At 41.4% G+C, this 25,596-nt stretch overlaps 1 protein-coding gene and 1 long non-coding RNA gene across 9 annotated transcripts in view; one reads left to right on the top strand and one right to left on the bottom strand.

Moving 5' to 3' along the window:
• LOC127508732 (uncharacterized) overlaps positions 1-25,596 on the top strand; it is a 488,047-nt gene that overhangs the window by 342,740 nt on the left and 119,711 nt on the right. The gene's annotated exons all lie outside the window — the stretch shown is intronic.
• Positions 1-25,596, bottom strand: part of LOC127500999 (uncharacterized) — a 385,015-nt gene that overhangs the window by 320,891 nt on the left and 38,528 nt on the right. The window contains exons 2-4 of the mRNA XM_051872723.1: positions 24,758-25,072; positions 24,377-24,679; positions 9,896-10,210 (exon numbers count right to left, since the gene is read on the bottom strand). Coding sequence (XP_051728683.1) covers positions 9,896-10,210; positions 24,377-24,679; positions 24,758-25,028 — 889 coding nt within the window. The 5' untranslated portion in view covers positions 25,029-25,072. The remainder of the gene's footprint in view (positions 1-9,895; positions 10,211-24,376; positions 24,680-24,757; positions 25,073-25,596) is intronic.

Raw genomic sequence — 25,596 nt, 5'->3', positions numbered from 1 at the left:
TCTGATCTGTCAGCTCAAATTTTGATTCACCCGCGAACTTTGTTTTCATTCAAACGGAAGCGCAGCGCTCAGCGCCATATAAGGAGAAAAGGGAGGAGTAGAAACTGCGCTTAAATCTCATTGGCTCTCGGGTGTATGTTGTCGTGTCATGACTGAATATTTATTATGTAAATAAGAAGAGATGGTTCTGTGCGAGTCAGACACAATACGGCTCAGTGTTGATTCACATTCTCTTTTCTTCTGAGTTGTTTGTCTTATCATCACAGAATAAAGCTGAATGCCAAAATCTAACCATGTAAAATGTATCAGTGCTACAGAAATTAAAGAGATCTGAACAGTTGGACTTTTTAACATTTGAAAAGCAAGCAGATCTTTTATAATGAACACTTATTTATGACTGCAGTTGGTTTGGATTATTAACAAATACAGTTTTGAGATTTCAGCTCCCTCTAGCAAATATGTGTAGTTGATCTGACTAAAACCATTTGGAGCAGAATAGATTAATAGGATTCTGAATAGCTGGGATATATTATAAATAATAATATTATTTTTCATATATTAAATAAATTCACAGCATCTTTTTATGGAGTGGAGAGTCTGTGTCCATCGTTACTAAGATAAACATTTCCTTTTTTTTATCACACCTCCAGGAAGCTGAAGGGTTTTTTGGTTTGACCAACAAAATATAAATAGAGTAAAAGAAAACCACAAGCTGAAGAGCATCTCATGTTGATCTTTACCACACTGACCACAGTATCAAACAACACTGTGAACACAAAGACCTGAGACACTTACAAGCAAGTCTCGTCATCCTAGTAAAAAAAAAAAAAAAAAAAAAAAAAAAAAACTAGGTTAAAAAACTTTTTGGTTGAACTGAATTCAAAATTAATTAAAAAATGCACTATTATACTATTCTCACTGTTACTGCCATACAAAGTTATGCTGATATTTAGAATTGGACCAGAAAGAAATAAAAACCTAAATCAAAACAGTGAAATTCAAAGTAAATCTTGAAGATGTTACTTGTTTAAAGTGGTATTGAAATAAATGTACTAACAATACAAATGCATGACATTTAAAGAACTATTGAAGACATCATCAATTCCCACATGGATATATATATATATATATATATATATATATATATATATATATATATATATATATATAATTTATTTATTTATTTTTTATTGAGAAAAGTTCATCACTCTCAGTAAATGTTGGAGGTGAATTACTGAATGATCAGCTCTTAGTCTTTATTGTCTTCTGCTCACAATGGATGTTGATCTTCTGTCTCTCTCTGTTCAGTCTCATGTGTCTCACTGTGGGTTTCCTGAGTAAGTCTGTTTAATTAAACTGAACTGAGACCCTGAACCTTCACCAGTTTTCTGTGGCTTTGAGCTGGACGGAAAAAAACAGCCTGTTCATCACGCCAGCACAAACAACACCTCCAGCGCTCGTGAGAAACTTTGAGACAGAAAGTTTCATGTATAAGTCAATGCCATGACAATGTTTGACATTTCAAATCTAATGTAAAAAACAGTGTAAATAATCTCTCTGATTCTACAACTTTAAATAACAGCTTTGGGCATCAAACAAGGACTAATAGCAAAGAATATAAATTTTTATTTTTCAATTAATAAAATATATTATTATACAGTAAAACTCTTACATCAGAAAAAATGACCTCAGTTCCAACAGAGCAAGAATGAACTAAAAACAACATCAGCAAAAGTCTCTTGCATGTACAAAACAAAAGCAGGTCAAAGAGAATCAATATTCAGAGAGACGAGAAAGAGAAAACATTTAAACAGCTGCTGTTAAAGAGACTTTATTAACTATAGTGTCTCTGTATTTGGAGTGGAAACTTTACAGTTTATTCTATAAGTGTCACTCAGTGGTTTTATTTCCTGTTTTTATCACACCCTCAGATAAACTGAGATGACAAACTCTGTACACACACCAGTAAACCTCTGACACACCTGCTATTTTAAAGGGTTAGTTCAATAATGTCATTTATTACTCACGCTCATGCCGTTCTACACCCGTAAGACCTTCGTTCATCTTCGGAACACAAATTAAGATATTTTTGTTGAAATCCGATGGCTCAGTGAGGCCTCCATAGCCAGCAATGACATTTCCTCTCTCAAGATCCATTAATGTACTAAAAACATGTTTAAATCAGTTCATGTGAGTACAGTGGTTCAATATTAATATTATAAAGCGACGAGAATATTTTTGGTCCGCCAAAAAACTAAATAACGACTTATATAGTGATGGCCAATTTCAAAACACTGCTTCATGAAGCTTCGGAGCTTTGTGAATCTTTTGTGTCAAATCATGATTCGGATCGCGTGTCAAACTGCCAAACTGCTGAAATCACGTGACTTTGGTGCTCCAAACCGCTGATTTGAAACAAAAGATTCATACGGTCAGAAGTTTCATGAAGCAGTGTTTTGAAATTGACCATCACTATATAAGTCATTATTTTGTTTTTTTGGTGCACCATGTAGTACATTAATGGATCTTGAGAGAGGAAATGTCATTGCTGGCTATGCAGGCCTCACTGAGCCATCGGATTTCAACAAAAATATCTTAATTTGTGTTCCGAAGATGAATGAAGGTCTTACGGGTGTGGAACGACATGAGGGTGAGTAATTAATGACATTAATTTCATTTTTGGGTGAACTAATCCTTTAAACATGTGAAAGAAGAAACATGAGCAGCAGCAGAAACTATAAAGTGTCTCATGATTCAACAGACTGAACGACCCTGATCAATAAAACATCTGTTTAACACTAAAGTATGGCTAATTTTCATCAATAAACGGTCAGCATAAACGTAAATATGAAAAAAATATATATCATAGTCTATTTTTTTTTTTTTTTTTTCAAATATTGGTGTGATGTAAATTGTGCTGATCTGTGATCTGTTATAAGTGAGTTAGTTGAGTCTCATGCGGTGACTGACTGTGGCGTAATCAGAGTGAATCTGGTCCTTACTGAAGGAGACTGTAGCGTCACTGAGAGACTCTTCATGCTTCTGGAAACTGACAGACGCGTACAGGAGCTCATCAGAGGGGATTGTGGGTAATTGTGCCATAGACCAAACTGAACTTTGTGTGTGAGCATCACCTCGTCTCTTGTGTCTTAATTTACACACAGTCAGAGTGAATCCACCAATCAGCAGCAGAATCACACACACACAAATAATGATGATCATGGAGGAATCTATAAAATTAAAACAAAAATGCAAAGTGATAATTAAAAAGAATATACTGTATTTACTACAATGAAATCATCTGAATTCACTCACTGATGATGTTGAGCTGAATTTTGGTGGTCAGGGAGATGAAGGTCAAATGTGTGTCTCTGGTTCCCATTCAGTCGGTCACGTTCGACGTACGTCGGACAGACCGACGAATAGGAATCTCGCTAGAGAGGCCAATCTACTTCGAGTGTAACTACAACGAGCCAATGCACATTGGCATGCAATCATATGCATCAGCTGCTCGCCTCGCAGCGCGGGTATATAACGAGCAGCAGGTGCGTTGCATCTTCAGCTTTTCGCTTCGGAGCCGAACGGTGTTGTTCCTGTTCTCTGCAAGCAAGTGTCTGCTAGAAGACGAGTCAAGCTTTTTGGTTGAACTTCTCTTTTTTTTTCGAGTGCGGGCGAACAGCACAGCAGCGGGGTCGAAGTCCTCTCTTTATTTTCTGTTTTTTGTTTCGTTTGCCGTTATAGAGCAAATAGCTGTTTTGACAGCGTCAGAAGGCTGTTCTCACGGCCGGTACGGTGCGCTTCGAGCGCTGAAAGCCGTTTTTACGGCTGGTAAGAGTGAGCGCCTTCAAAGAGAGAAAGAGCACACGACAGGCTGCACACAATCCCTGTCTGTGTTGCGGCGGCCGTTCCCCTGCGTGCTTCAGCACTCTAAAAGAGTAAAGTCCCTAAAAGAGCTTACACAAATAGAGCTTGTGTCTTTTTAAAGATGACATTCTATTTGTGTGTTTCTGGATGCGGTCGTTTCCTGTCCTCACTGACGGCCACGATCACTGTTTCACATGTCTGGGCGCGTGCTGAAACGATGTTCGTGGGTGGTTCATGTTTTCGTATGAGAACATGATCACGTCGACACGCCGGTCGTGACTCTTCTTTCTCCGGGAAGCTTGAGTCCCCTCTGTTGTTGGCCAGCTGCCGCTTGTGTGTAAAAGCACAGCCGCGGGTCTGCCCGACACTCTGGGAGACCGCGGAGATCAGCGAGAGCAAACCTCTCGCTCCTCTGCGTGTCGTGTGCCGTCGAGCTGTCGGGCTGCAGCGCGGGTTGTCACGGCAACCCAGCGCTCGCTCGGCGCTCTAGATGCGCGGTCTCCTTGCCTAATCTCCATTGTAGCGCCCTCTCTGGTGCACCAGAAGAGGTCTACTTTGGTGAAATGGCTTGGGTGTCTTGAGGTTGAGGGGTTCCTTCGGGGAACCAACCCCCTAGGGCCCCTCCCTCTAGCGCATTACATGCTGTGCAGCTTCTGGATTGGATTGCTGGTCCTCTTCATAGGGGAACCTAGCATTCCATTTAGGGCTCCAGCTGAGGGTCAGATGTCGATTGCAGCATCGGAGAGAGGGCTGTTATGCTCTGGAAATGAGGGTGATGCTGCCCACTGTAATGGTGTGTGCTTATGCTGATTCAGAGTTTACAGCCATGCTTTCCCGGGTGTTCCGGATGTGCATGAAAAACTTGGCAGTATGGAGCTATATTGGTGCCATAAATATGGAATGCCAAAAGTGCCAAAATCTGCATAAGTTTTTACTCTCTCACTACCCTTATGGGTGGGGTGGCTGTTCACAGACCACACCCACCCTGCATGTGAGGCCAAGGCACTCTTTATGCATGAGGGTAGTTCTGAGCCGGGGTTGAGCTGCGCTTGTTGACTAACCGTGATCAAAGTCACGGCGCAGGCCTTCGGCCAGACGATGTCCACCTCAGTGGTCCAGAAGCGCCCCCCTGGCTTACCTTGCTGAGGTGCAAGAGGTCGTCAAGCTAAACGCTTTCTCGACACTCCCATCTCACAAGGTGGCCTTTTCGGTGACACTGTCGGGGACTGAGCCCAGCAGTTCTCCTCAGTTAGTGGCAGACCGGGGAGCCTCCCCCGACAAACCATTGAGTTCCTCGTGGGCCCTCAGTCTGCTCGTCGCCAAGGGTGTCGTCCCCTGCAGAAAAAAAAAAAAACTCCGGCCCAGTCTGCTCTACTGTGTCCGCTGCAGGAAGATGACACCTCCCGTCTCTGCTACTGTTTAAGTGGTTAGTGAAAAATCACCCCTGAGACGGGTGACCCAGAGACGGGTGGGGCTGCTCTCCCCCCCCCCGGAGGAGGGCCGGGTGGTAAATCCTGTTGGTTGGGTTTGTTTCTGTTCTCCCGCTGGTCCAACAGCCAGCGGTACCCAAATTTTCAAAAAGAGAGCAGTTCCTCCATCTCTGGGTCTGAAGAGGGCTCGGAGAGCAGTGGGAGGAGAAAAGCCTCACCACTCTCATCCCCCTCTTCCTTCGCCAGAGGGCAGCAGCGTGCAGTCGAGAAGGCAGCAAAGCCTCTCCTGCGCCCCCTGCCCAACCGTGGAACCAGGTAGGTGTTGCACAGCACACTCTGACCCCGCTTCGGGCCGCCTCGCAGAGAGAGCCTCCCGAGCTGCGTCCCTGTGTTCCACCTCGCTGCCTCACTGCGGGTACGCCTGCGGTCCCTTTGATCCCGCCTGTACGGTCTCTGTGAGCCTGGTTAGCGCTCCCCAGTCCGTCTCGCTGGCTCATTCGGACCATCGGGCTCGGCTATGCGATTCAGTTCGCCCGGCGTCCCCCCCAAGTTCAGGGGTGTCCACCTCACTGCAGTGAAGGCTGTCGATGCCCGTGTCTTGCGTGCGGAGATCGCGGTCCTACTGGCGAAGGACGCGATAGAGCCGGTCCCTCCAGCCGATATGAGGTCAGGGTTCTACAGTCCCTACTTCATTGTACCCAAGAAAAGCGGTGGGTTACGACCGATCCTGGATCTGCGAGTTTTGAATCGGAGCCTTCACAAGCTACCGTTCAAAATGCTCACGCAGAAATGCATTTTCGAGTGCATCCGTCCCCAGGATTGGTTTGCAGCGATCGACCTGAAGGACGTGTACTTTCATGTTCGATTCTTCCGCGACACAGGCCATTCCTGCGTTTTTGCGTTCGAAGGTCAAGCATATCAGTACAGAGTCTTACCCTTCGGGCTGGCCCTGTCTCCCCGTGTCTTCACGAAGGTCGTGGAGGGAGCCCTTGTTCCCATGAGAGAACAGGGTATTCGCATCCTTAACTATCTCGACGACTGGCTCATTTTGGCACAGTCCCGGGATCAGTGGTGCGAACACAGGGATTTGGTGCTCAGACACCTCAGCCAGTTGGGTCTTCAGGTCAACTGGGAAAAGAGCAAACTCGTCCCGGTGCAGAGGATCTCTTTTCTCGGTATGGAGTTGGATTCGGTCGAACAGATAGCACGCCTCACAGAGGAACGTGCTCAGTCGGTGTTGAACTGCCTGAATACGTTCAACGGCAGGACAGCGGTTCCACTGAAATTTTTTCAGAGGCTCCTGGGGCATATGGCAGCCGCAGCGGCAGTAACCCCGCTCGGTCTGCTTCATATGAGACCGCTTCAACACTGGCTCCACGGCCGGATCCCGAGATGGGCGTGGCAACGTGGCACGTTCCGGGTGGCAATCACTCAGGAGTGCCGCCAAACCTTCAGCCCGTGGTCGGACCCCTTGTTTCTTCGGGCTGGAGTACCCCTAGAGCAGGTGTCCCGGCATGCTGTGGTATTCACGGATGCCTCTGCCACAGGCTGGGGTGCCACGTACAACGGGCATGCAGTGTCAGGGGTTGGACGGGCCCCCATCTGCATTGGCACATCAACTGCCTCGAGTTGCTAGCGGTACGCCTTGCCCTGAGCCGCCTCAAAGGGCCGCTACGGGGCAAGCATGTACTGGTCCGGACGGACAACACTGCGACCGTTGCGTACATCAACCGTCAAGGTGGTCTACGCTCCCGTCGCATGTCGCAACTCGCCCGCCATCTCCTCCTCTGGAGTCAGAAGCATCTGAGGTCGCTTCGTGCCATTCATATTCCCGGTGTGCTCAACCGTGTGGCCGACGAGCTATCACGAGCTGCGCGGCCAGGAGAGTGGCGACTCCACCCCCAGGTGGTCCAACTGATTTGGAGAGAGTTCGGAGAGGCTCAGGTAGACCTGTTTGCCTCACCAGAAACCTCCCATTGCCGGTTGTTTTACTCCCTGTCCGGGGAACACTCGGAACAGACGCACTGGCGCTCAGCTGGCCCCGGGGCCTTCGCAAATATGCGTTTCCCCCAGTGAGCCTACTTGCACAGACCCTGTGCAAAGTCAGGGAGGACGAGGAGCAGGTTCTGCTAGTTGCGCCCTATTGGCCCAACCGGACCTGGCTCCCAGAACTCTCACTCCTCGCGACAGCCCCTCCCTGGCCCATTCCTCTGAGGAAGGACCTTCTTTCTCAGAGACGGGGCACTCTCTGGCACCCGCGTCCAGACCTCTGGAAACTCCATGTCTGGTCCCTGGACGGGACGCGGAGGTTCTAGGTGACTTACCCCCCGAGGTACTTAACACCATCGCTTCGGCACGTGCTCCGTCTACGAGACGGGCTTACGCCTTGAAGTGGAACCTGTTCGTCGAGTGGTGTTCTTCTCGTCGAGAGGACCCCCGAAGATGCTCGATCGGTGTCGTGCTTTCCTTCTTGCAGCAGGGGTTGGAGCGTAGGCTGTCCCCCTCCACCCTCAAAGTCCATACTGCTGCTATCTCCGCATATCATGACCACATAGATGGCAAATCTGTTGGTCAGCACGACCTGGTCGTCAGGTTCCTTAGGGGGGCGAGGCGGTTAAATCCTCCTCGTCCTCCCTCCATACCCTCTTGGGACCTTGCTCTGGTGCTGAGAGCACTTCAGATTGCTCCCTTTGAGCCCTTGCAATCAGCAGACTTAAAGATTCTGTCTATGAAGACTTTGCTGCTGGTTGCATTGGCCTCCATCAAGAGGGTAGGGGACCTGCAGTCTTTTTCGGTCGACGAATCGTGCCTGGAGTTCGGGCCGGGTGACGGCCATGTGGTACTGAGACCCCGGCCTGGCTATGTGCCCAAGGTTCCTACCACTCCCTTCAGGGACCAGGTAGTGAGCCTGCAAGCGCTGCCCTCGGAGGAGGCAGACCCAGCCCTGGCTTTGCTCTGTCCAGTTCGCGCTTTGCGACTGTACATAGACAGAACTCAAAGCTTCAGGACCTCAGACCAGCTCTTTGTCTGTTACGGAGGCCAGCAGAAGGGAAAGGCTGTCTCCAAGCAGAGGATGGCCCACTGGATAGTGGATGCCATCGCCCTGGCTTACCAAGCTCAGGGCGTGCCCTGCCCGCTCAGGTTGCATGCGCACTCCACGAGAGGCGTTGCATCTTCCTGGGCGCTGGCTCGTGGCGCCTCGCTAACACACATCTGTAGAGCTGCGGGCTGGGCGACACCTAACACGTTCGCTAGATTCTATAGCCTTCGTGTCGAGCCGGTCTCCTCCCGTGTTCTCACCTCAGGTCAGAGGCACGGAGAGGCCCCGGCTTAGTGTCGGCTTGCTGCGCTTACATGCGCTTTTTTCTCCAGAGAGTCCCTACAAGGCAGACCCTGTTGAGTCCTCCGATCTCCCTTCGGCAGCCGACATGGCGGAGCGTCTGGCGCTAGGCCTATACTCCGTTGTATCCTTGAGAACCGGGTTTAGGCTGGGTACCATATGTGTGACCCTACTGGGATCCCATATGTCTAGTTCCACGGTTGCTCCTAAACGAAGCCCGTGTCTTTCCCTCTGGGAGAACCCACCTCTCATCGAGTTGGAGTCACCCCAGTTCTTCCATATGTAGTACAGCCTACGGGTTAGTCCATATGTACTTCTCCACTTAACTCCTTCGGGAAGGATGTGGCTTCCGCAGCGTTCCTTTCCCAGCGGAAGGGTACGCTTTCCCAGCGTTATCCAATAGTCTCACTGAATGGGTTTTGGGGAACAGCAGTGATTGACACTCTCTGTGTTAGCCCTGTCCCTCCGTCCGTAGGCAAGGGGGTTCAGGTGGCTTACAACAGAGCGCTGGAAGAGGGCAGCCCCTGTGGCGCTTTGGTAGGGATTCCTATTCGTCGGTCTGTCCGACGTACGTCGAACGTGACCGACTGAATGGGAACGTCTCGGTTACAAAGGTAACCCTCGTTCCCTGAAGGAGGGAACGGAGACGTACGTCCCGTCGCCACAGTCGCTGTACCCCGCTGATGCTGCCGCCTATCCGGTTCGGCTCCTCAGCGAAAACCTGAAGATGCAACGCACCTGCTGCTCGTTATATACCCGCGCTGCGAGGCGAGCAGCTGATGCATATGATTGCATGCCAATGTGCATTGGCTCGTTGTAGTTACACTCGAAGTAGATTGGCCTCTCTAGCGAGATTCCTATTCGTCGGTCTGTCCGACGTACGTCTCCGTTCCCTCCTTCAGGGAACGAGGGTTACCTTTGTAACCGAGACGTTTCTGCTCCACACCAGTAAACTCCAGCATCTCTCATGCTCACATTACTGATGCTCACTGTAAAAACTCTCTCTTCATTTCTCTCAGATGAACCATTCATTTCTGTCACTGTAGATGTGCTGATGTTTTGACAGATGTGATTATCATCCTCTTTGCAGAAATGAACTTTATGTTCCTCTGGGATCTGACAGCTGATGTTGACTTCTCCACCAAGATGAGCAGATTTAGTCTCTGTCTTTGGATATTTTGCATCTATAAAATAAAACAATTAAATAAAAATCAGATCAGATACATCAGACATGCAAGATAAAGTATTTTGTGTTCCTCACCATCTCTGATGTTCAGCTGAAGTTCAGTGAAGCTCTCAGTATAGTGAGACACATTCACTCCACACCTGTATGTTCCTGCATCTGCAGCTTTCAGCTCTCTAAAAAACACCATCAAGACTCCTGCTCTGGTGTCGTCATATAAAGAAACATCTCCATTCTCCATCCATTCATCCTGAACTCCTGGATTCTCCCTCTCTGAACATCCATCTGATTCTTTACAGATGTATTTTGTCTTGGTTTTGTATTGAGGATGTTCACACTTGATCATCATACGACCTCCTGAGTATCCGCTCACTCTAGACACGCCCACTTTAGCTGTCAATCACAAATATCACATCTAATCAATTCTGCCAAAAACGTATAGAAACCGAGTTTGTTCTACTTACTAATAACATGTAGATGAACAGTTTTAACAATGGAGTAACTGTATGAGTATCTGTAGACTGAATCTCCACATAAATAAACTCCTCCATCATCTGGTCTCACAGCAGTAATTCTCACAGTCATGAGTTTATTATATCTGTCATCAGAAACACTGAATCGTTCTTTGTTCTTCCATGTGCTGTAAATCGTCTCAATGGAGTCTTTTCCTTCTTTGAATATGATCTTGTAATCATTAGTAAGATTCTGTGAATATTCACAGCTGAAGGTGGCATTTTCTCCCATATTCACCATCACTCTCTTTGATACGTTACAACATGAATCTGTCATTCACAAAATAAAGAAATTCACTTTTCGTATGTAAATGGTTTGAAATTACCAGTTGTTTTATGATGCAATGACTTTGATATAAAATGACTGACCTTCTTTCACATTCAAAGTCATATCGATGGACCATTCGCCTTCAACCTCAATCCAGTAAGTTCCAGCATCTTGTGTGTTCAGTTCTCTGATGTAAATAATGAGGTTTCCATAATCATTGCAAAATAAAGTGAATCTTCCTTCATTAATACACTGATCATGTTTCATTTGAGTTTTTATTGTTTTATTCTGATGCTTTTTCATGTATTTAGAATCGTCTTTGTTCCAAGGCTTCCATGAACTAACAAGAAGACTTCCTCCAGAATATCCAGTGACACTAAAGCATCTCACTGCACCTGTCAATCAGATTGATACTGTGATCAGAAACCTCATGAACAGAAAACAACATCATTACTGCAGTGATGAAAGAGAAAAGCTCTGACCTGAGATCAGGTAGAAAGTGAAGAAGATGAGGAGGATCTTCATTGTGAGTTGAGTTCAGTCTTCTTTATGCTGAATGTTCTCTGTGTGAATCTCTCTGTCTCTACATCTGTCTGCTTTAGTTACTTCCTCTTTATTCAGCTCTTTATCAGTAATGAGCAGCTTTACTGGCCCCTCCCACCATCAGCACTGACTGAATATTACATTAATCACACTGAAAGAGCGCCACCTAGTGGAGGTTACAGTGTCTGATACTGAGAGATCATACAGGTTTCATCTTCTTTATATAAGGACAAATGTCACTGAAGATAGTTGATCAGCATTATTTAAATCTTCCACTAGAGGGCGACAGTATAATTTACATGTACGGTGTCTAAAGGGGGCCTTAGTAAACTTACAAGGCAGCTTCACAATTAACGTAATTTAAAATTAAAGGCTAAAACATCAAAACATAATTAAAATACTTAAAATACAAGATATAGTACAAGATATATCCCATTCAACCGACATAATTCAAACATCTGGAAATGTTACTCTCAAATAGAGAAACATCTTGAGTGATTTCATGTGTTTATTAAACCGCATCATCATCCTATGACTCTGGGAAATAAAAAAAATGCATCTGATACTTTTGTTTTGGCATTTATACTTGGAGTTTTTCACATCTCTAACAGCGGTAAGAAACAGTTTTTAGAAGGAAACAGACATGACCTGACTTCAGCACCACGGACAGCAGCTGTCAATCAAACTTCAGCATCACTGGTGACAGTTTAACAACACAAACTGAACAAAGAGTGAAATGCTGAGACTTGACTTCATCTGCTTCCTTTCCTTCATCTTTAACTTTGGTTTTTATAAGCATCTACACGAAAAAATAGTCCATGTAATTATCAAATATGATGTAAAAGTTTCATTCCTCCAGATTGACTCTTTCATTTCAAACTCACAGGAAGCATGTAAATCATTGTCATTTATAATTTATCAAAACAGAAGAATAAGAAACACGCACTTACTCTATCAACCGCCATACCATAAACTACAAAGATAATTTCTCTAAGACAAAGAAATTTAAAAGGCATTAAACACATATTTGCCACTAGATGGAGCCAGAGGTTTCAATATGAAATTTGTGTTTGTGTTTACGAGGATTTTTTCCATGAATAATGTTCAATGCCTTTGTTTTCTGTACCTAAATGATACTACTCCTAAAGGAATTTCACAAATTCTCACTTTATTTTCTTTCAGAAAATGCATATTGTTTGATATAGGCCTATTGCTAGACACGACCACAACTTAGCCCTAAAGTGTCAACTAAACTATCCCCTGCAGCCTCCTTCCCTTTCCTTTCCTTTCCTTTCCCTATGTATAGATAAAACGTTATCAAAATGATTCCAGTTCACATCGATCCGGGGAAACAACTAATAATTCTGTATTATGCAGGCTCTCGATATCATTCCATGTAGATTTCTAAAACAGATTTTCAGTACTGCTGGACATGATCTTTTAACTATCTTTAACACTAGTCTAACCACTGGGGTTGTTCCTGACTGCCTAAAAACAGCTACAGTAACTCCATTATTAAAGAGGCCCAATCTTGATTCTTCCAACTTTAATAACTTTAGGCCTATATCAAACTTGTCATTTCTCTCTAAGATTCTTGAGAAAATTGTATTGACCCAGCTGCAGTCCCATTTGTCTTCAAATAACATTCTTGAAAAATTTCAGTCAGGTTTTAAGTCTCAACACAGCACGGAAACTGCACTTTTAAAAGTTGTAAATGATATCTTACTAGAAACAGATAAAGGGAATACCGTGGCTCTGGTGCTACTAGACTTAAGCTCTGCATTTGATATGGTTGACCACAACATCTTGATTTCCAGGTTGGAGATCTGTGTTGGACTACAGGGAAAGGTATTGAATTGGTTTCAATCTTTTTTAACTAACAGAAGCTTTAATGTTTCTATTGGCCAACATAGTTCGTCCTCACACCCACTTGCTTGTGGGGTGCCACAGGGCTCAATTCTTGCTCCAGTTTTATTTTCTATATTCATGCTGCCAATCTATCTTTGAGAAATACGGAGTGTCATTCCACCTTTATGCGGATGATACTCAGCTTTACTTTCCCTTGCAGCATAAAAGTAAAGATTTTTTAGGACCTCTGTTGAATTGTATAAACGAATTACAAATATGGTTAAAGCAGAATCTCTTAGTGTTAAACGAGAACAAAACCGAAATCATTCTGTTCGGCTCAAAGTCATATCGAGACTGTGTCCCTCATTTTGGTCATCTCTCCTCCTACCTTACACCTTGTGCCAAAAATCTTGGTGTTCTTTTTGATTGCAACCTGGGTTTTGAGAAACAAATTAGTGCAGTGGTCAAATCATGTTTTTTCCACTTACGGCGTTTATCAAAAATCAAATCATTACTCTCTGTTAAACAGTTTGAACAGATTATTCACTTGTTTGTTCTATCTTGTCTAGATTGCTGTAATTCACTTTACTATGGTATAAGTCAGTCTTCTATAGTGTGTTTACAGATGGTCCAAAATGCTGCTGCAAGACTGATTTCAGGAAGACGAATGTTCGACCACATCTCGCCTTCTTATTTCACTAAACTGGTTACCAGTTAAATTTAGAATTAGTTTTAAAATCTTAACTTTTGTTTACAAATCCTTGCACAATCAAGCCCCACCATATCTCTCCGAGGCAATCTTTCTTTATAAACCAAATAGGTCCCTAAGATCCAGTAATCTTGGTCTCCTCACTGTTCCTAGATCTAGGTTCCATTGCAGAGGTGATCGAGCCTTCGCTGTTGCTGGTCCTAGTCAATGGCACAAGTTACCAGCCTCTATTAGAGCTGCACCTTCTCTGCCTGTATTTAAATGCCGGCTTAAAAATCATCTTACGTCAGGCTTTTATCTAGCTATGTAAATCGTATTGTTATGTTGTGTTTCAATGTTTTGTTGTCTCTTATTCATTTTATTCTACCTGTATTGTACAGCACTTTGGATCAACTAGTAGTTGTGTGAAAGAGCTTTATAAATAAAGAAAGAAAGAAAGAAAGAAAGAAAGGCCAGACAATTAATTAATAAAATTAATAATTAATGCAAGAATGCATTAAAAGTCTTCTGTTTTCAGTTAAAAAGTTGTCTTTTTAAGCAGCCCCTAAGTTAGTAATTAACAATTTTTACAACGGAAGTGATTCAATCAAAAACCTACAAAAACCTACTAACTCGAAAATAACTTTTCCCTAGAGCTGCTGTAAAGCCAAAATAATCTCTGTCCATAATTTTCCTATTATCACTGTGAAGCTGCTTTGAAACAATCTGTATTGTAAAAAGCGCTATATAAATGAAGATGACTTGACTTCACTTGTTGGCGTCTGGTTTTCAGCAAGTTATAGAGTAAAATGTTTAATGTTCTTATGATGGATAGATCCGTTTAGATCCGCTCTGACGAACAACAAAAAACTCCCTGAAATTTCCTAACTCTTCCATCCAGATAGTGGTATTCCCTGTTTTTACTGTTATTTTTATTTCTTATGCGTTCCATTTTTATTATTATGTATTTGGTTCTTCTTTATGTAAAGCACTTTGAATTACCATTGTGTATGAAATGTGCTCTAAAAATAAAATTGCCTTGCCTTGCCTTATTTATATGATGTATAAGGAGGCATTCAATAATTTATCATAGTCATTTAACACTGTTGATAGATTTTGTTAAGATACTGCAAAAGTTTCACGAGCCTCGGCACAACCATTAGTTAAATCACTGCTGCCAAAATCAAATAAAGTACCATAAAAGTCATTCATTTGCTTTGTGACGTGTCTTTCAAGTTTTCTGAATACATAAATCAGCTTTGTGTGAGACACAGGTCTAAATTTAATTGATTACTCACAGAAAATCTTTCTCTCTGATCTGTCAGTTTAAATTTCGATTCACCGCAAACTTTGTTCCCTTTCGATATGGTTTACTCGCATTGCGTCAGAGTTTTCATGACACTTATGGAGAAACTCTGTTTTCTCCGAAATACTGAAGTCTGATTTGTTCACGTCTGTGCACCTGCACAGGCAAATGGCTTTTCAGGCCACCAAAACGGGCGGGGTTGACTGCCTATTCATCTCCTTGCTGACCCCTGAGACTACAACGACATCCTCTGTACTTGCTGTTGAATCAAGCCTCTGCAGCAGACCAATGGCGAATAAGAGTTATACGTTATTAAAAACTGTGGAATGTCTTTTTTTATTTGTGTACACTCACAGTAAAAACAAAATGTTGTGCTTTTTGCAAAATAAAGAAAACTAACATTATGCGCGAGCTGCAGTCTCTTTCTCAATGAAGTGCATTCTGATAGTCTTTAGAAAATTAACTGTAACTTAATGAATATGTATCACACAAACATGAGACATATGTCTAAAGAAATGTTGAAATGCCAGGTTTTAAATCATTTAAAAACAAATATTCTCTGTTTATGTAATCTGTTTGAAAAGAGACGTCAGTCCTTCGTGAGTCATCTCATTATCCACTAATGCGGCCACGCCCACGGCCACGCCCTTTCATTCTGAGGGTCAAATTGATCAAGCTGATGATTATGAATGGTAAGGTTTTTTTTTTTATTCTTAAATTCTTTATTCTAATTGGGATATAGTGTCTGTGAATATTAAACCCCAAAAAGACTGTTTAAATATGAATCCTGCAAGTTTTGTCTCTGTGTGGATGAGTTTTCCAAACACCTCCTAGACTATTGCTCTGATTTTCACAAAAACTGAATCAGATAATCCACAGAATTTGCTGACATGAGAAAAAATTTGATGAATAACACACCAAAATGCTTTAGAGTATTCTGACGAAGCTTGGTATCTGTTGTGACAACCACGACCTGAGGGTACCTGTTCAGTTTCAGCACAGTGTCACCTTTTGGTCACAAAATATTAGAATTGATTTTTTTTCTTTGCTTATAACTTCCGAACAATATGACAAAAAATCTCAATCACGCAAAAAAATCTCAAAAAAAAAAATGTCACCGACACTGACCACACTAGATCAATTTGGTGTCAGTGCCACCTACTGATCAAAAGTAATAAGCATTTATGTCACATTTCAAGTGATTTTATTTATAGGATTTAATCCATTTTGCTTAAAACCATCTTCAAATGTCTTTACTCACTACCTTGATTTTTAGCTCCTGATTCTGCCTCTGTGGTGCTTGACCCCTAAGTTGCTGATTGCAGCTTTATTTATTAATTATTATTATTACTATCTATACATATTTCCAGTTCAGTGGTGTGCTCTTGTAATAGTCACACATGACAATAGAACAAACAAAATGCATAAATCTTGTTTATTTTGGTATCTTACAAAAACACACAAACAAAGGCTAGTCCAGTGGTGTGCTATCTAGCTTTAAAAACATGATCACTTAGCGTGGGAAATATGACCAAAATTTTATAAGAAAACCACAGCGATAAGCAATTGCCTAATATAAGTATAACATTTCAAAGTAATTAAGTAATCAAATAAACAGTCAGTAATAAAATAAGAACGTATATACAAATGGCAATAGGACAAATAAATACAACATTAAGATACAGACACAAACAGTGCTTTAAGTTTAAGAACTGTTTCCCCCAGTTGTTGTAGTTTGATTAACATTAACGACACAGAAGCTGGTATTAGGCTGCTTTCACTTTAAGACCTACTGTAGGCCTAATGCACGGATGATACTGACACATGTCCAAAACATGTTAAGACATAACTGCCAATATGGACATTTAGGCATAATTATGTGTGCATTTGACCTTTCAAGGGCAAGAAGCCTAGAAATAGACAGTGCTGACAGGCGACAAACACATGCACAGAATCTGCAGCCAGTCTGACATCCGTCCGTATGTCAGTACCGAATTAAGTTCATGAAATATTTTTATTTTCAATATATTACACAAATTCACAGAATATCTTATGTAGTGGAAAGTCTGTATACATAGTTACTAAGATAAACATTTTCTTTTTTTAACACACCTGTAGGCGGCTAAAGGGCTTCTTGGTTTGATTCAAAGAAGATACATAGAGCAAAAGAAAACCACAAGCTGAAGAGCATCTCATGTTGATCTTTATCACACTGACCACAGTATCAAACAACTCTGCAAACACAAAGACATGCGACACTTACAAGCAAGTCTCTTTATCTTAGTAAAGAAACACCACATTTCAGCATTTTTATTCTGAAATTACACACCCTTGAATTTTTTTAAACTTAATCACACTTCTGTTTTTTTTTATTTGAAAGATTTTAGTAACAGTTCAAACACCACTTTACAGACTCTGTACCACTTCCCCACATCTCATCTGTTTGCAGTCTGATGATGATCTCACCCATAATATCATAACACAACATCAGAAACTGACATTTCATATTCAGTTGTTCATTGTTATCTGTGGCTTTGAGCTGGACTGAAAAACAGCCCATTTGTCACGCAAACAGAAAAACATCTCCAGCAGCATTTGTGAGAAACTTTGAGACAAAAATGATATCATTCAGATTTCAGACTCAGATCTCTTTTGCAGAAAGTATAAATAATACTTATTGTCTTTCATGCTGTTCATTAAGATCTTAAACTGTGTTTCTGGATGTTTCTCTCGGATCTGGTAACGTTGATTTCATCAGTACGAAAAATACATTCAGTTGTTCTCTATGTAATGCTGATTTAGTAAATTCCATGTCATGACAAAGTTTGACATTTCAAATATAATATAAAAAATAATAATCTCCCTGACTGCAAGATTTTAAATAACTGCTCTGGACAATACACAAAAAATAATAGGAAATACTTTCAAAAATACTTGATTCTACAGTAAAGGCATAAGCAGTTGTTACATCAGAAAAATAAACTTTCTCATAATCTCTCTGTAACCAGAAACTCTTGTACAAATCTGAAGCAGGAATAATCAAAATTCAGAGAGATGAGAAAGAGAAAACTGACATTTTAACAGCTATGAACAGATAAGCATCATGTGTCTCATCATAAAGGTATTATGTGTCTGTTTAAGAGCTGCTATTAAAGAGGCTTTATGTATCAAAAGCTGCATTTTAAATATACGTGTTTCTGCATCTGGAGTGGAAACTTTATAGTGCATTTTGTTTCACTTAAGGTTTGTATTTCCTGTTTTAATCACATCTTCAGATAACCTAAACTCTTTGCACGCACCAATAAATGTCTGACACAACTTCTATTTTATAACTTTAAAGCAGTAGCGGCTCCTGGCCATAAATTAGGTAGGGCAGATTCTGGGTCTTAGCGTTGGTTTATGATAAACATTTTGTAAGCCTTATATCCTAATCGCTGAACACATCCGAAACACTTTTGGCAGAATTCTAATGTCTATCTATCGATGATTGACATTATTTAGTACACACAACAAATGCATAGAATGTCATAGAATTGCCTAAATGTAGTATTTATTGCGTCAGAATGTTGTTTTAGAATGTTACAAGTTATGTAGGAATTCCAGTGAAGAAAACAGTGAAACAAACATGAAACAAACACAACAGAACTACTGTATATAAAAGCCATTCACATGAGCACGTTTAAGCTAAAGGGTTTATAATCTCATTAATTTAATACGCTATTCCACACGTCACGTGGAAATAATGAAGCGCATGCCGAATCCATGCGCTTCATTTTTTTATAATTTGTTATTAATTCAGTGTATATAGAGGTCTATGTTTGGATGAATATTTTGGTGGGGCTCTGCCCCAGTCGAGCCGCGGCTGCTTTAAAGTGTCTCGTGATTCAACAGACTGTATTGAATGATTCTAATAAAGACAAACACAAAATTATGGATTATAAAGAGATTTTGGTGAATTGAGTCTCATGACCGTGGCGTAATCAGAGTGAATCTGGTCCTTACTGAAGGAGACTGTAGCGTCACTGAGAGACTCTTCATGCTTCTGGAAACTGACAGACGCATACAGGAGCCCATCAGAGGGGATTGTGGGTAGTTCTTCAGGAGCTGATCCAGGATCTGTGAGAGAATCACGTCTGCTGTCTGCACATAATGACTGAACATGGAGAAAATAGAGAGGAGAAATACATTAAAATGAGAAAACATCTAATCAGCACAATATATAATGTAAACATACACACACTCTGACTCACCATTGTATTTTCCTCCCTCTTTCTCTTGTCTGATGTGGAGGTTCTTCCTAATTACCCAAAACAAAATAAATCGATCAGTAAGAGAAAGACAAACTAGACTAGAGACAAAAAGCAGCATGAGACAGAAACTCATTGAGTCAGTTTGATTTCACTGCTGCTATATATATAACTTGTTATTAAAGGGGATGTCTAAAGCCATTTCATGCATTCTGATTTATTTACACTGTTAAAGAGTTGGATTCTCATGCTAAAGATTGAAAGGTTCGTATAAGTTTAAGAAAGTTTTTTTTGAGTATGGCCCTGTATGATGTCATAAAGGGCGGAATTCCTTGTATGGGCACTTCTCCCAGAAGAGTGTGTGCACACATCAACCAGAGCGAGAGCAAGAGCACGCCCATCAATGTGCTTCGTTCAGGTTACGGAAGTCGTCATCTGTGCTGCACACACAGGACTTGCGCTAGAAAGATTTGTTTTTAGACCACAAAATCAACAATGTCACCAAAGAAGTGTTTGGTACTGAGGGAAAGATAAACTTCCCAAAGAACCCAGTGTTAAGGGAACAGTGGATGCAGTTTGTTTTTCCGGTCAGCAACAGAGTTGTGCAAGTGTGTTTGTTTGTTCCTGGCATTTCGGTGATGAATGTTTTATAAACAAGGCCCAGTTCGACGCTGGAATTTTTTATATCGTTTGAAACTGAAAGATGGAGCGGTCCCAGGGATCAAAGATCCCGGTCATGAGTCGGAAACACAGGTGGTAAGTAAAACTACATCAGATGCCTGTGTTTTGTTGGAAATCGGCACTATAAGTGCATATAATGTAGACAAAACGAACGTATAGTGAATCAAAAGTTATGCGATGATGTATTGCGTGCTCGTGACTCTTTAGCTCCGCCCACAACACGCCTCCAGGAGCTTGAATGTTTTCGAAAAGAATTGGTACAGCTGTATCTGTCTTTTATAAATCTGATAAAAATAAAGACTCTTCGGAGGTATAAAGGATGCACTACTCTATAGGTACTTAAGATTAACATAAGATTGGCTGAAACTGTGTGTGTTTGTTTCAACAGATAGTAAATGATCAAACCTCGTCTCTTGTGGCTTAATTTACACACAGTCAGAGTGAATCCACCAATCAGCAGCAGAATCACACACACACAAATAATGATGATCATGGAGAAATCTGAAAGAAAAAAAAAAACCCATAAACACAGTGCTCATTAAAGAGAAACCAAGAGATATACATACATTTACATTTAATTTACTTCTATCCAAAGCAACTTACAAATGAAGAGAATAACAAAAGCAATCCAACCAGAAATAGAGCAACAATATGCAAGTGCTGTTAGTCCCAGTTAGTCTATTAAAGGGTTAGTTCACCCAAAAATGTTAGGGTTAGGGTTAGTAATATGAGTAATAAATGAGTAATAAATGACAAAATTCTGTCTTTTATTACTCACCCTCATGTCGTTCTACACCCCTAAGACCTTCATTCATCTTCGGAACAAAAATGAAGAAAAACAAAATAACAACTTTTTAACAATATCTAGTGATGGCCGATTTCAAAACACTGCTTCAGAGCGTTACAAATCTTTTGTGTCGAATCAGTGATTCGGATCGCGTATCAAACCGCCAAACTGCTGAAATCACGTGACTTTGGCGCTCCGAACCACTGATTCGATTCGTAAAGCTCTGAAGCTTCATGAAGCAGTGTTTTGAAATTGGCCATCACTAGATATTGTAAAAAAAAAAAAACTATTTGTAAAATTGTAAAAATATTCTCGTTGCTTTATAATATTAAGGCAGAACCACTGAACTCACATGAACTGTTTTAAATATGTGTTTAGTACCTTTATGGATCTTGAGAGAGGAAGTATCATTGCTGTGAATACAGGCCTCAATGAGCCATCGGATTTTATCAAAAAATATCTCAATTTGTGTTACGAAGATGAACAAAGGTGTTTCGGGTGTAATGACATTATTTTCATTTCTGGGTGAACTAACCCTTTAATGGGTCAAGTGTTGATGAAAAAGATGCGTGTTCAGTAGGGCTGTCAGGATTATGAAATTTATCTGATGATTAATTTAACAATATAAATATTCATCTGTCCCTCACATTAAGCTATGAAATGGCTTCAGACTATGAATATAGTGCACTAAAACTTAATTGATGCTTGTCTATTTCTTGTGGCTGAATGAATTGTAAATGTACTTTAGTTTCTATTCTGCAGATCAACAAACATGTTCTACTTCATCTCTGTTTCTGCCTCTGTTGAGTCTTATTGTGAGTTTCCTGAATAAAGACCTTTAATTCTTCACAGCCAAGCTAAACTGAGACTCTGAACCTTCAGCTCTGTATAAAGTGGGTATATTCGAAATATCTTGTGATTTTAATGTGTGGTTATTGAATTAAGGTAGGTGATAAACTTGATATGAATCAAAAACCCATTGAAACGATATAAAGTTGATTAATCAAATAATATATATAGAAAAATAATTAAGATCACATTTATACCAGATGCTGTTTGAGAAAATACTAGTTACGGTAGGTACTCAACAAAACTGTTTTGTTTTTGAAATTTTGAGCAGAAAAAAGTTAAATATACTGTGTACACAGAATACAAGGAATCTATAAGCTGGTAAACCCAAAAATAACAGTTTGTCTGGTGCATTTTATTGGATGGTAAACAAAACAAAATCTGCCAAAAGGTGACAAGTTTGCACCCCTGGAAATTGCAGTCCTCTTGCGAAGCATGCAAATCCACCTGCCCCTCCAGCCGAGATGAAGAAGGATTTTTACAGCCCTTACTTCATCATACTAAAGCAGTGGGTTGAGACCAATCCTAGACCTGCATTTTCCAAATCGGGCCCTGCACATGCTTTCCTCTCAAGATGTTGACGCAGAGGCACGTTCTGACATGTATTCACTAATATGACTGGTTTACTGCGATATACCTTTAGGATGAGTACTTCCATGTCTTGATTTTACCTCGACACAGACCATTTCTTCAGTTTGCTTTTGAGGGTCAGGCATATCAGTACAAAGTCCTCTTTTTTGTGCTGTCCCTGTCACCATGCATCTTCATGAAAGTCGTAAAGGGTGCCCTTGCGCCATTAAGGGAAGTGGGCATCCGAATTCTCAATTATCTTGATTACTGGCTGATTATAGCTCACTCAATAAATATCACAACGTGTCTCACAAGTGAACAAGCCCAGTCTGTGCTGAAGTGCTTGAAGACGTTCAGGGGAAAACAGCGGCTCAACTGAAACAATTTCAGAGGCTCCTGGGACATATGGCATCCAGTAACACAGCTTGGATTGAAGTCCCAAGATGGGCAAGGCCATCACGCAGATCTGACGCCGTACGTTCAGTGCTTGGACAGACCTTGCATTTCTACAGGCAGGGGTTGCCTTAGAACAAGTGTCCACGCCTGATGTTGCCTCCAAGCCAGGCTGGGGGGCTCCTGCATGGGACCTTGACTGTGCTGGCAAATCAACTGCCTTGAGTTGCTGGCAGCACTGCTGGACCTATGGAGCCATTGATTCAGGGCAAGCATGTGTTGGTGCAGATGGACAACACAGCAACTAGTAGACGCACTGTCATGACAAGTGTCACTCCGAGGAGAGTGGAGACTGATCTTGAGTCGATTCAGCAGAGCACAGGTAGACCTGTTCACTTCCCAAGAATCTTCCTACAGTCTGTTGTGGTATGCCCTGACCGAGGTGCTGACTCCTAGTGTCAGCATTCGACACCATGTCTCGTTCTCTCCATCAGGGAATGGAGGTTACAACAGTAACCGAGATGTTTTCTTTAAACATCCTCAATGTGTTTCCACATCCTCCTAAAACAATCTTTAAATCTTTCTAAGACATGTTTGACATAAAAAGTAAAACTAGATTGAAGTTTGATAGCATGAAAACATTCAGAAAATAGTAAACTGGCATTTGTGTCAACTTTAAACGCCTTTGAAGCACACACACAGGCAGTGGACGGCCACAGTGCGGTGCTAGGCAAAGAATGAACAAGATTTTACAGCAGTGTTTACAGTGCCTCAGGAAGCCTCCAGTTGTGATACTCTTTAGAAAACATTTGGTGTGCATGTTCCACGAGGACAACTAAATAAATAGATATACAATAGTTTTTTTTACCACTATTTCATGGTACAGTGTTTTTATCTCATCACATTTACCACTGCTGAAAAAAAAATCATGTTCGATGCTTAAATTCATATTTTATATATTGGAATACTGAATGCTTTGGTGGCAATGCTTTTCCTTAGTGTGTTTTCTTAGTGAGCCCCATTGCCACATTGGTAGATCCAAACATGAGTGATTGTTCAAGTGTCGATATCTGAATATTTAAATCTGTCCCAAAGACAATGCAGAAACAATAAACTATCTTACTCTTTTTAACAGTGAGGTTGACTTTAGTGGTGATTTGAGCTCCACACCAGTATATCCCAGAATCCTCTTCTCTCAGATCAGTGATGTTTACAGTAAAGACTCCAGTAGAAGCTTCATCACTGAAAGAGAATCGATCATCTCTGATCGTCTCCAATGAAACTCCATCCTTCACACACATGGAGGGTTCATGTGCTTTGCAGAAGAGTTTCTGATGTTCATCATGATGTTTGCACTGGATTGACATGTCGTCTCCTTCATACTTAGTCAAGTTCAGCTCTGGAAATGATTAGAAATATAAGAACATCAATTCACAGCCATAGTTTCACATATTCAGATGATAAACCTTCCTCACCCTCGTTCATGATGACGATCAGATGAGTGTAAAGATAATTCACGTCTGTCTCTAATGTCACTGCACACCAGTATTTCCCAGCATCCTCTGCTGTCAGTCCAGTGATGGTCCCAGTGAAGACACTTGCAGTGACGTCATCATTCAGAGTCAATCTGTCAGTCTTGGTCTCTTTCTCTTCATTGAGAGTATTTCTATCTCTAGTGGAGCACTTCCCCTTACAGAGAGACTTTGACTTTGATTTATAGATTGAATCATAAGGGCAGATGATCTCAGCAGATTCTCCTTCACGTCTCACTACTGGAGCCACTGCAAACCAACAAACACAGACATTTAACACACATGATTCTGAATATACTGTATTTACTACAATGAAATCATCTGAATTCACTCACTGATGAGGTTGAGCTGAATTTTGGTGGTCAGGGAGATGAAGGTCAAATGTGTGTCTCTGGTTTCTGCTCCACACCAGTAAACTCCAGCATCTATTACGCTCACATTACTGATGCTCACTGTAAAAACTCTCTCTTCATTTCTCTCAGATGAAGGACTCATTTGTGTTACTTTAGATATACTCATTGTCTGGCAGATGTGATTGTCAACCTCTTTGCAGAAATGAACTTTATGTTCCTCTGGGTTCTGACAGATGATGTTGACTTCTTCACCAAGATGAGCAGATTCAATCACAAATGAAGCATCTGTAAACCAAGAGACATTACATAAAAATCAAATCAGATAATTCAAACATTCAATATAAAGTATTTTGTGTTTCTCACCATCTGTGACGTTCAGCTGAAGTTCAGTGAAGCTCTCAGTATAGTGAGACACATTCACTCCACACCTGTATGTTCCTGCATCTGCAGCTTTCAGCTCTCTAAAAAACACCATCAAGACTCCTGCTCTGGTGTCGTCATATAAAGAAACATCTCCATTCTCCATCCATTCATCCTGAACTCCTGGATTCTTCCTCTCTGAACATCCATCTGATTCTTTACAGATGTATTTTGTCTTGGTTTTGTATTGAGGATGTTCACACTTGATCATCATACGACCTCCTGAGTATCCGCTCACTCTAGACACGCCCACTTTAGCTGTCAATCACAAATATCACACCTAATCAAATTTTCCACAAACAGAGACTGTAGAAACTTTAAAACCAGATATGACTGAGTTATTCCACTTACTAATAATATGTAGATGAACAGTATTAATAATGGAGTAAGTGTACGAGTGTCTGTAGATCCAAACTCCACATAAATAAACTCCTCCATCATCTGGTCTCACAGCAGTAATTCTCACACTGAAGATGTTTTTATGTCTGTCATCAGAAATGCTGAATCTTTCTTTCTGATCCTGTGTTTTATTAGTGGAGATCATCTCATCAGTGATGTCATTTCCTGTTTTGAATATGGTTTTTCCATCATACTTTTGACCCCATGAATCACAGCTGAAAGCAGCTTCTGTGCTATTTACGTTCACTGTCTTTGATGCTCCACAACACGAATCTGTCAACATTCAGAGTTTTCATTTGTAAACTGCGAGAACATAAAAATATGAAACAAGGATAACAATGACAAATAGATTTTATTGATCATTTTTCCCCTACTCACCCATG

The sequence above is a fragment of the Ctenopharyngodon idella genome, chromosome 1 (assembly GCF_019924925.1).
Source record: "Ctenopharyngodon idella isolate HZGC_01 chromosome 1, HZGC01, whole genome shotgun sequence".
Lineage (NCBI taxonomy): Eukaryota > Metazoa > Chordata > Actinopteri > Cypriniformes > Xenocyprididae > Ctenopharyngodon > Ctenopharyngodon idella.
Note: the sequence above shows the minus strand (reverse complement) of the source record. Positions and strands in the feature narration are given on the sequence as shown.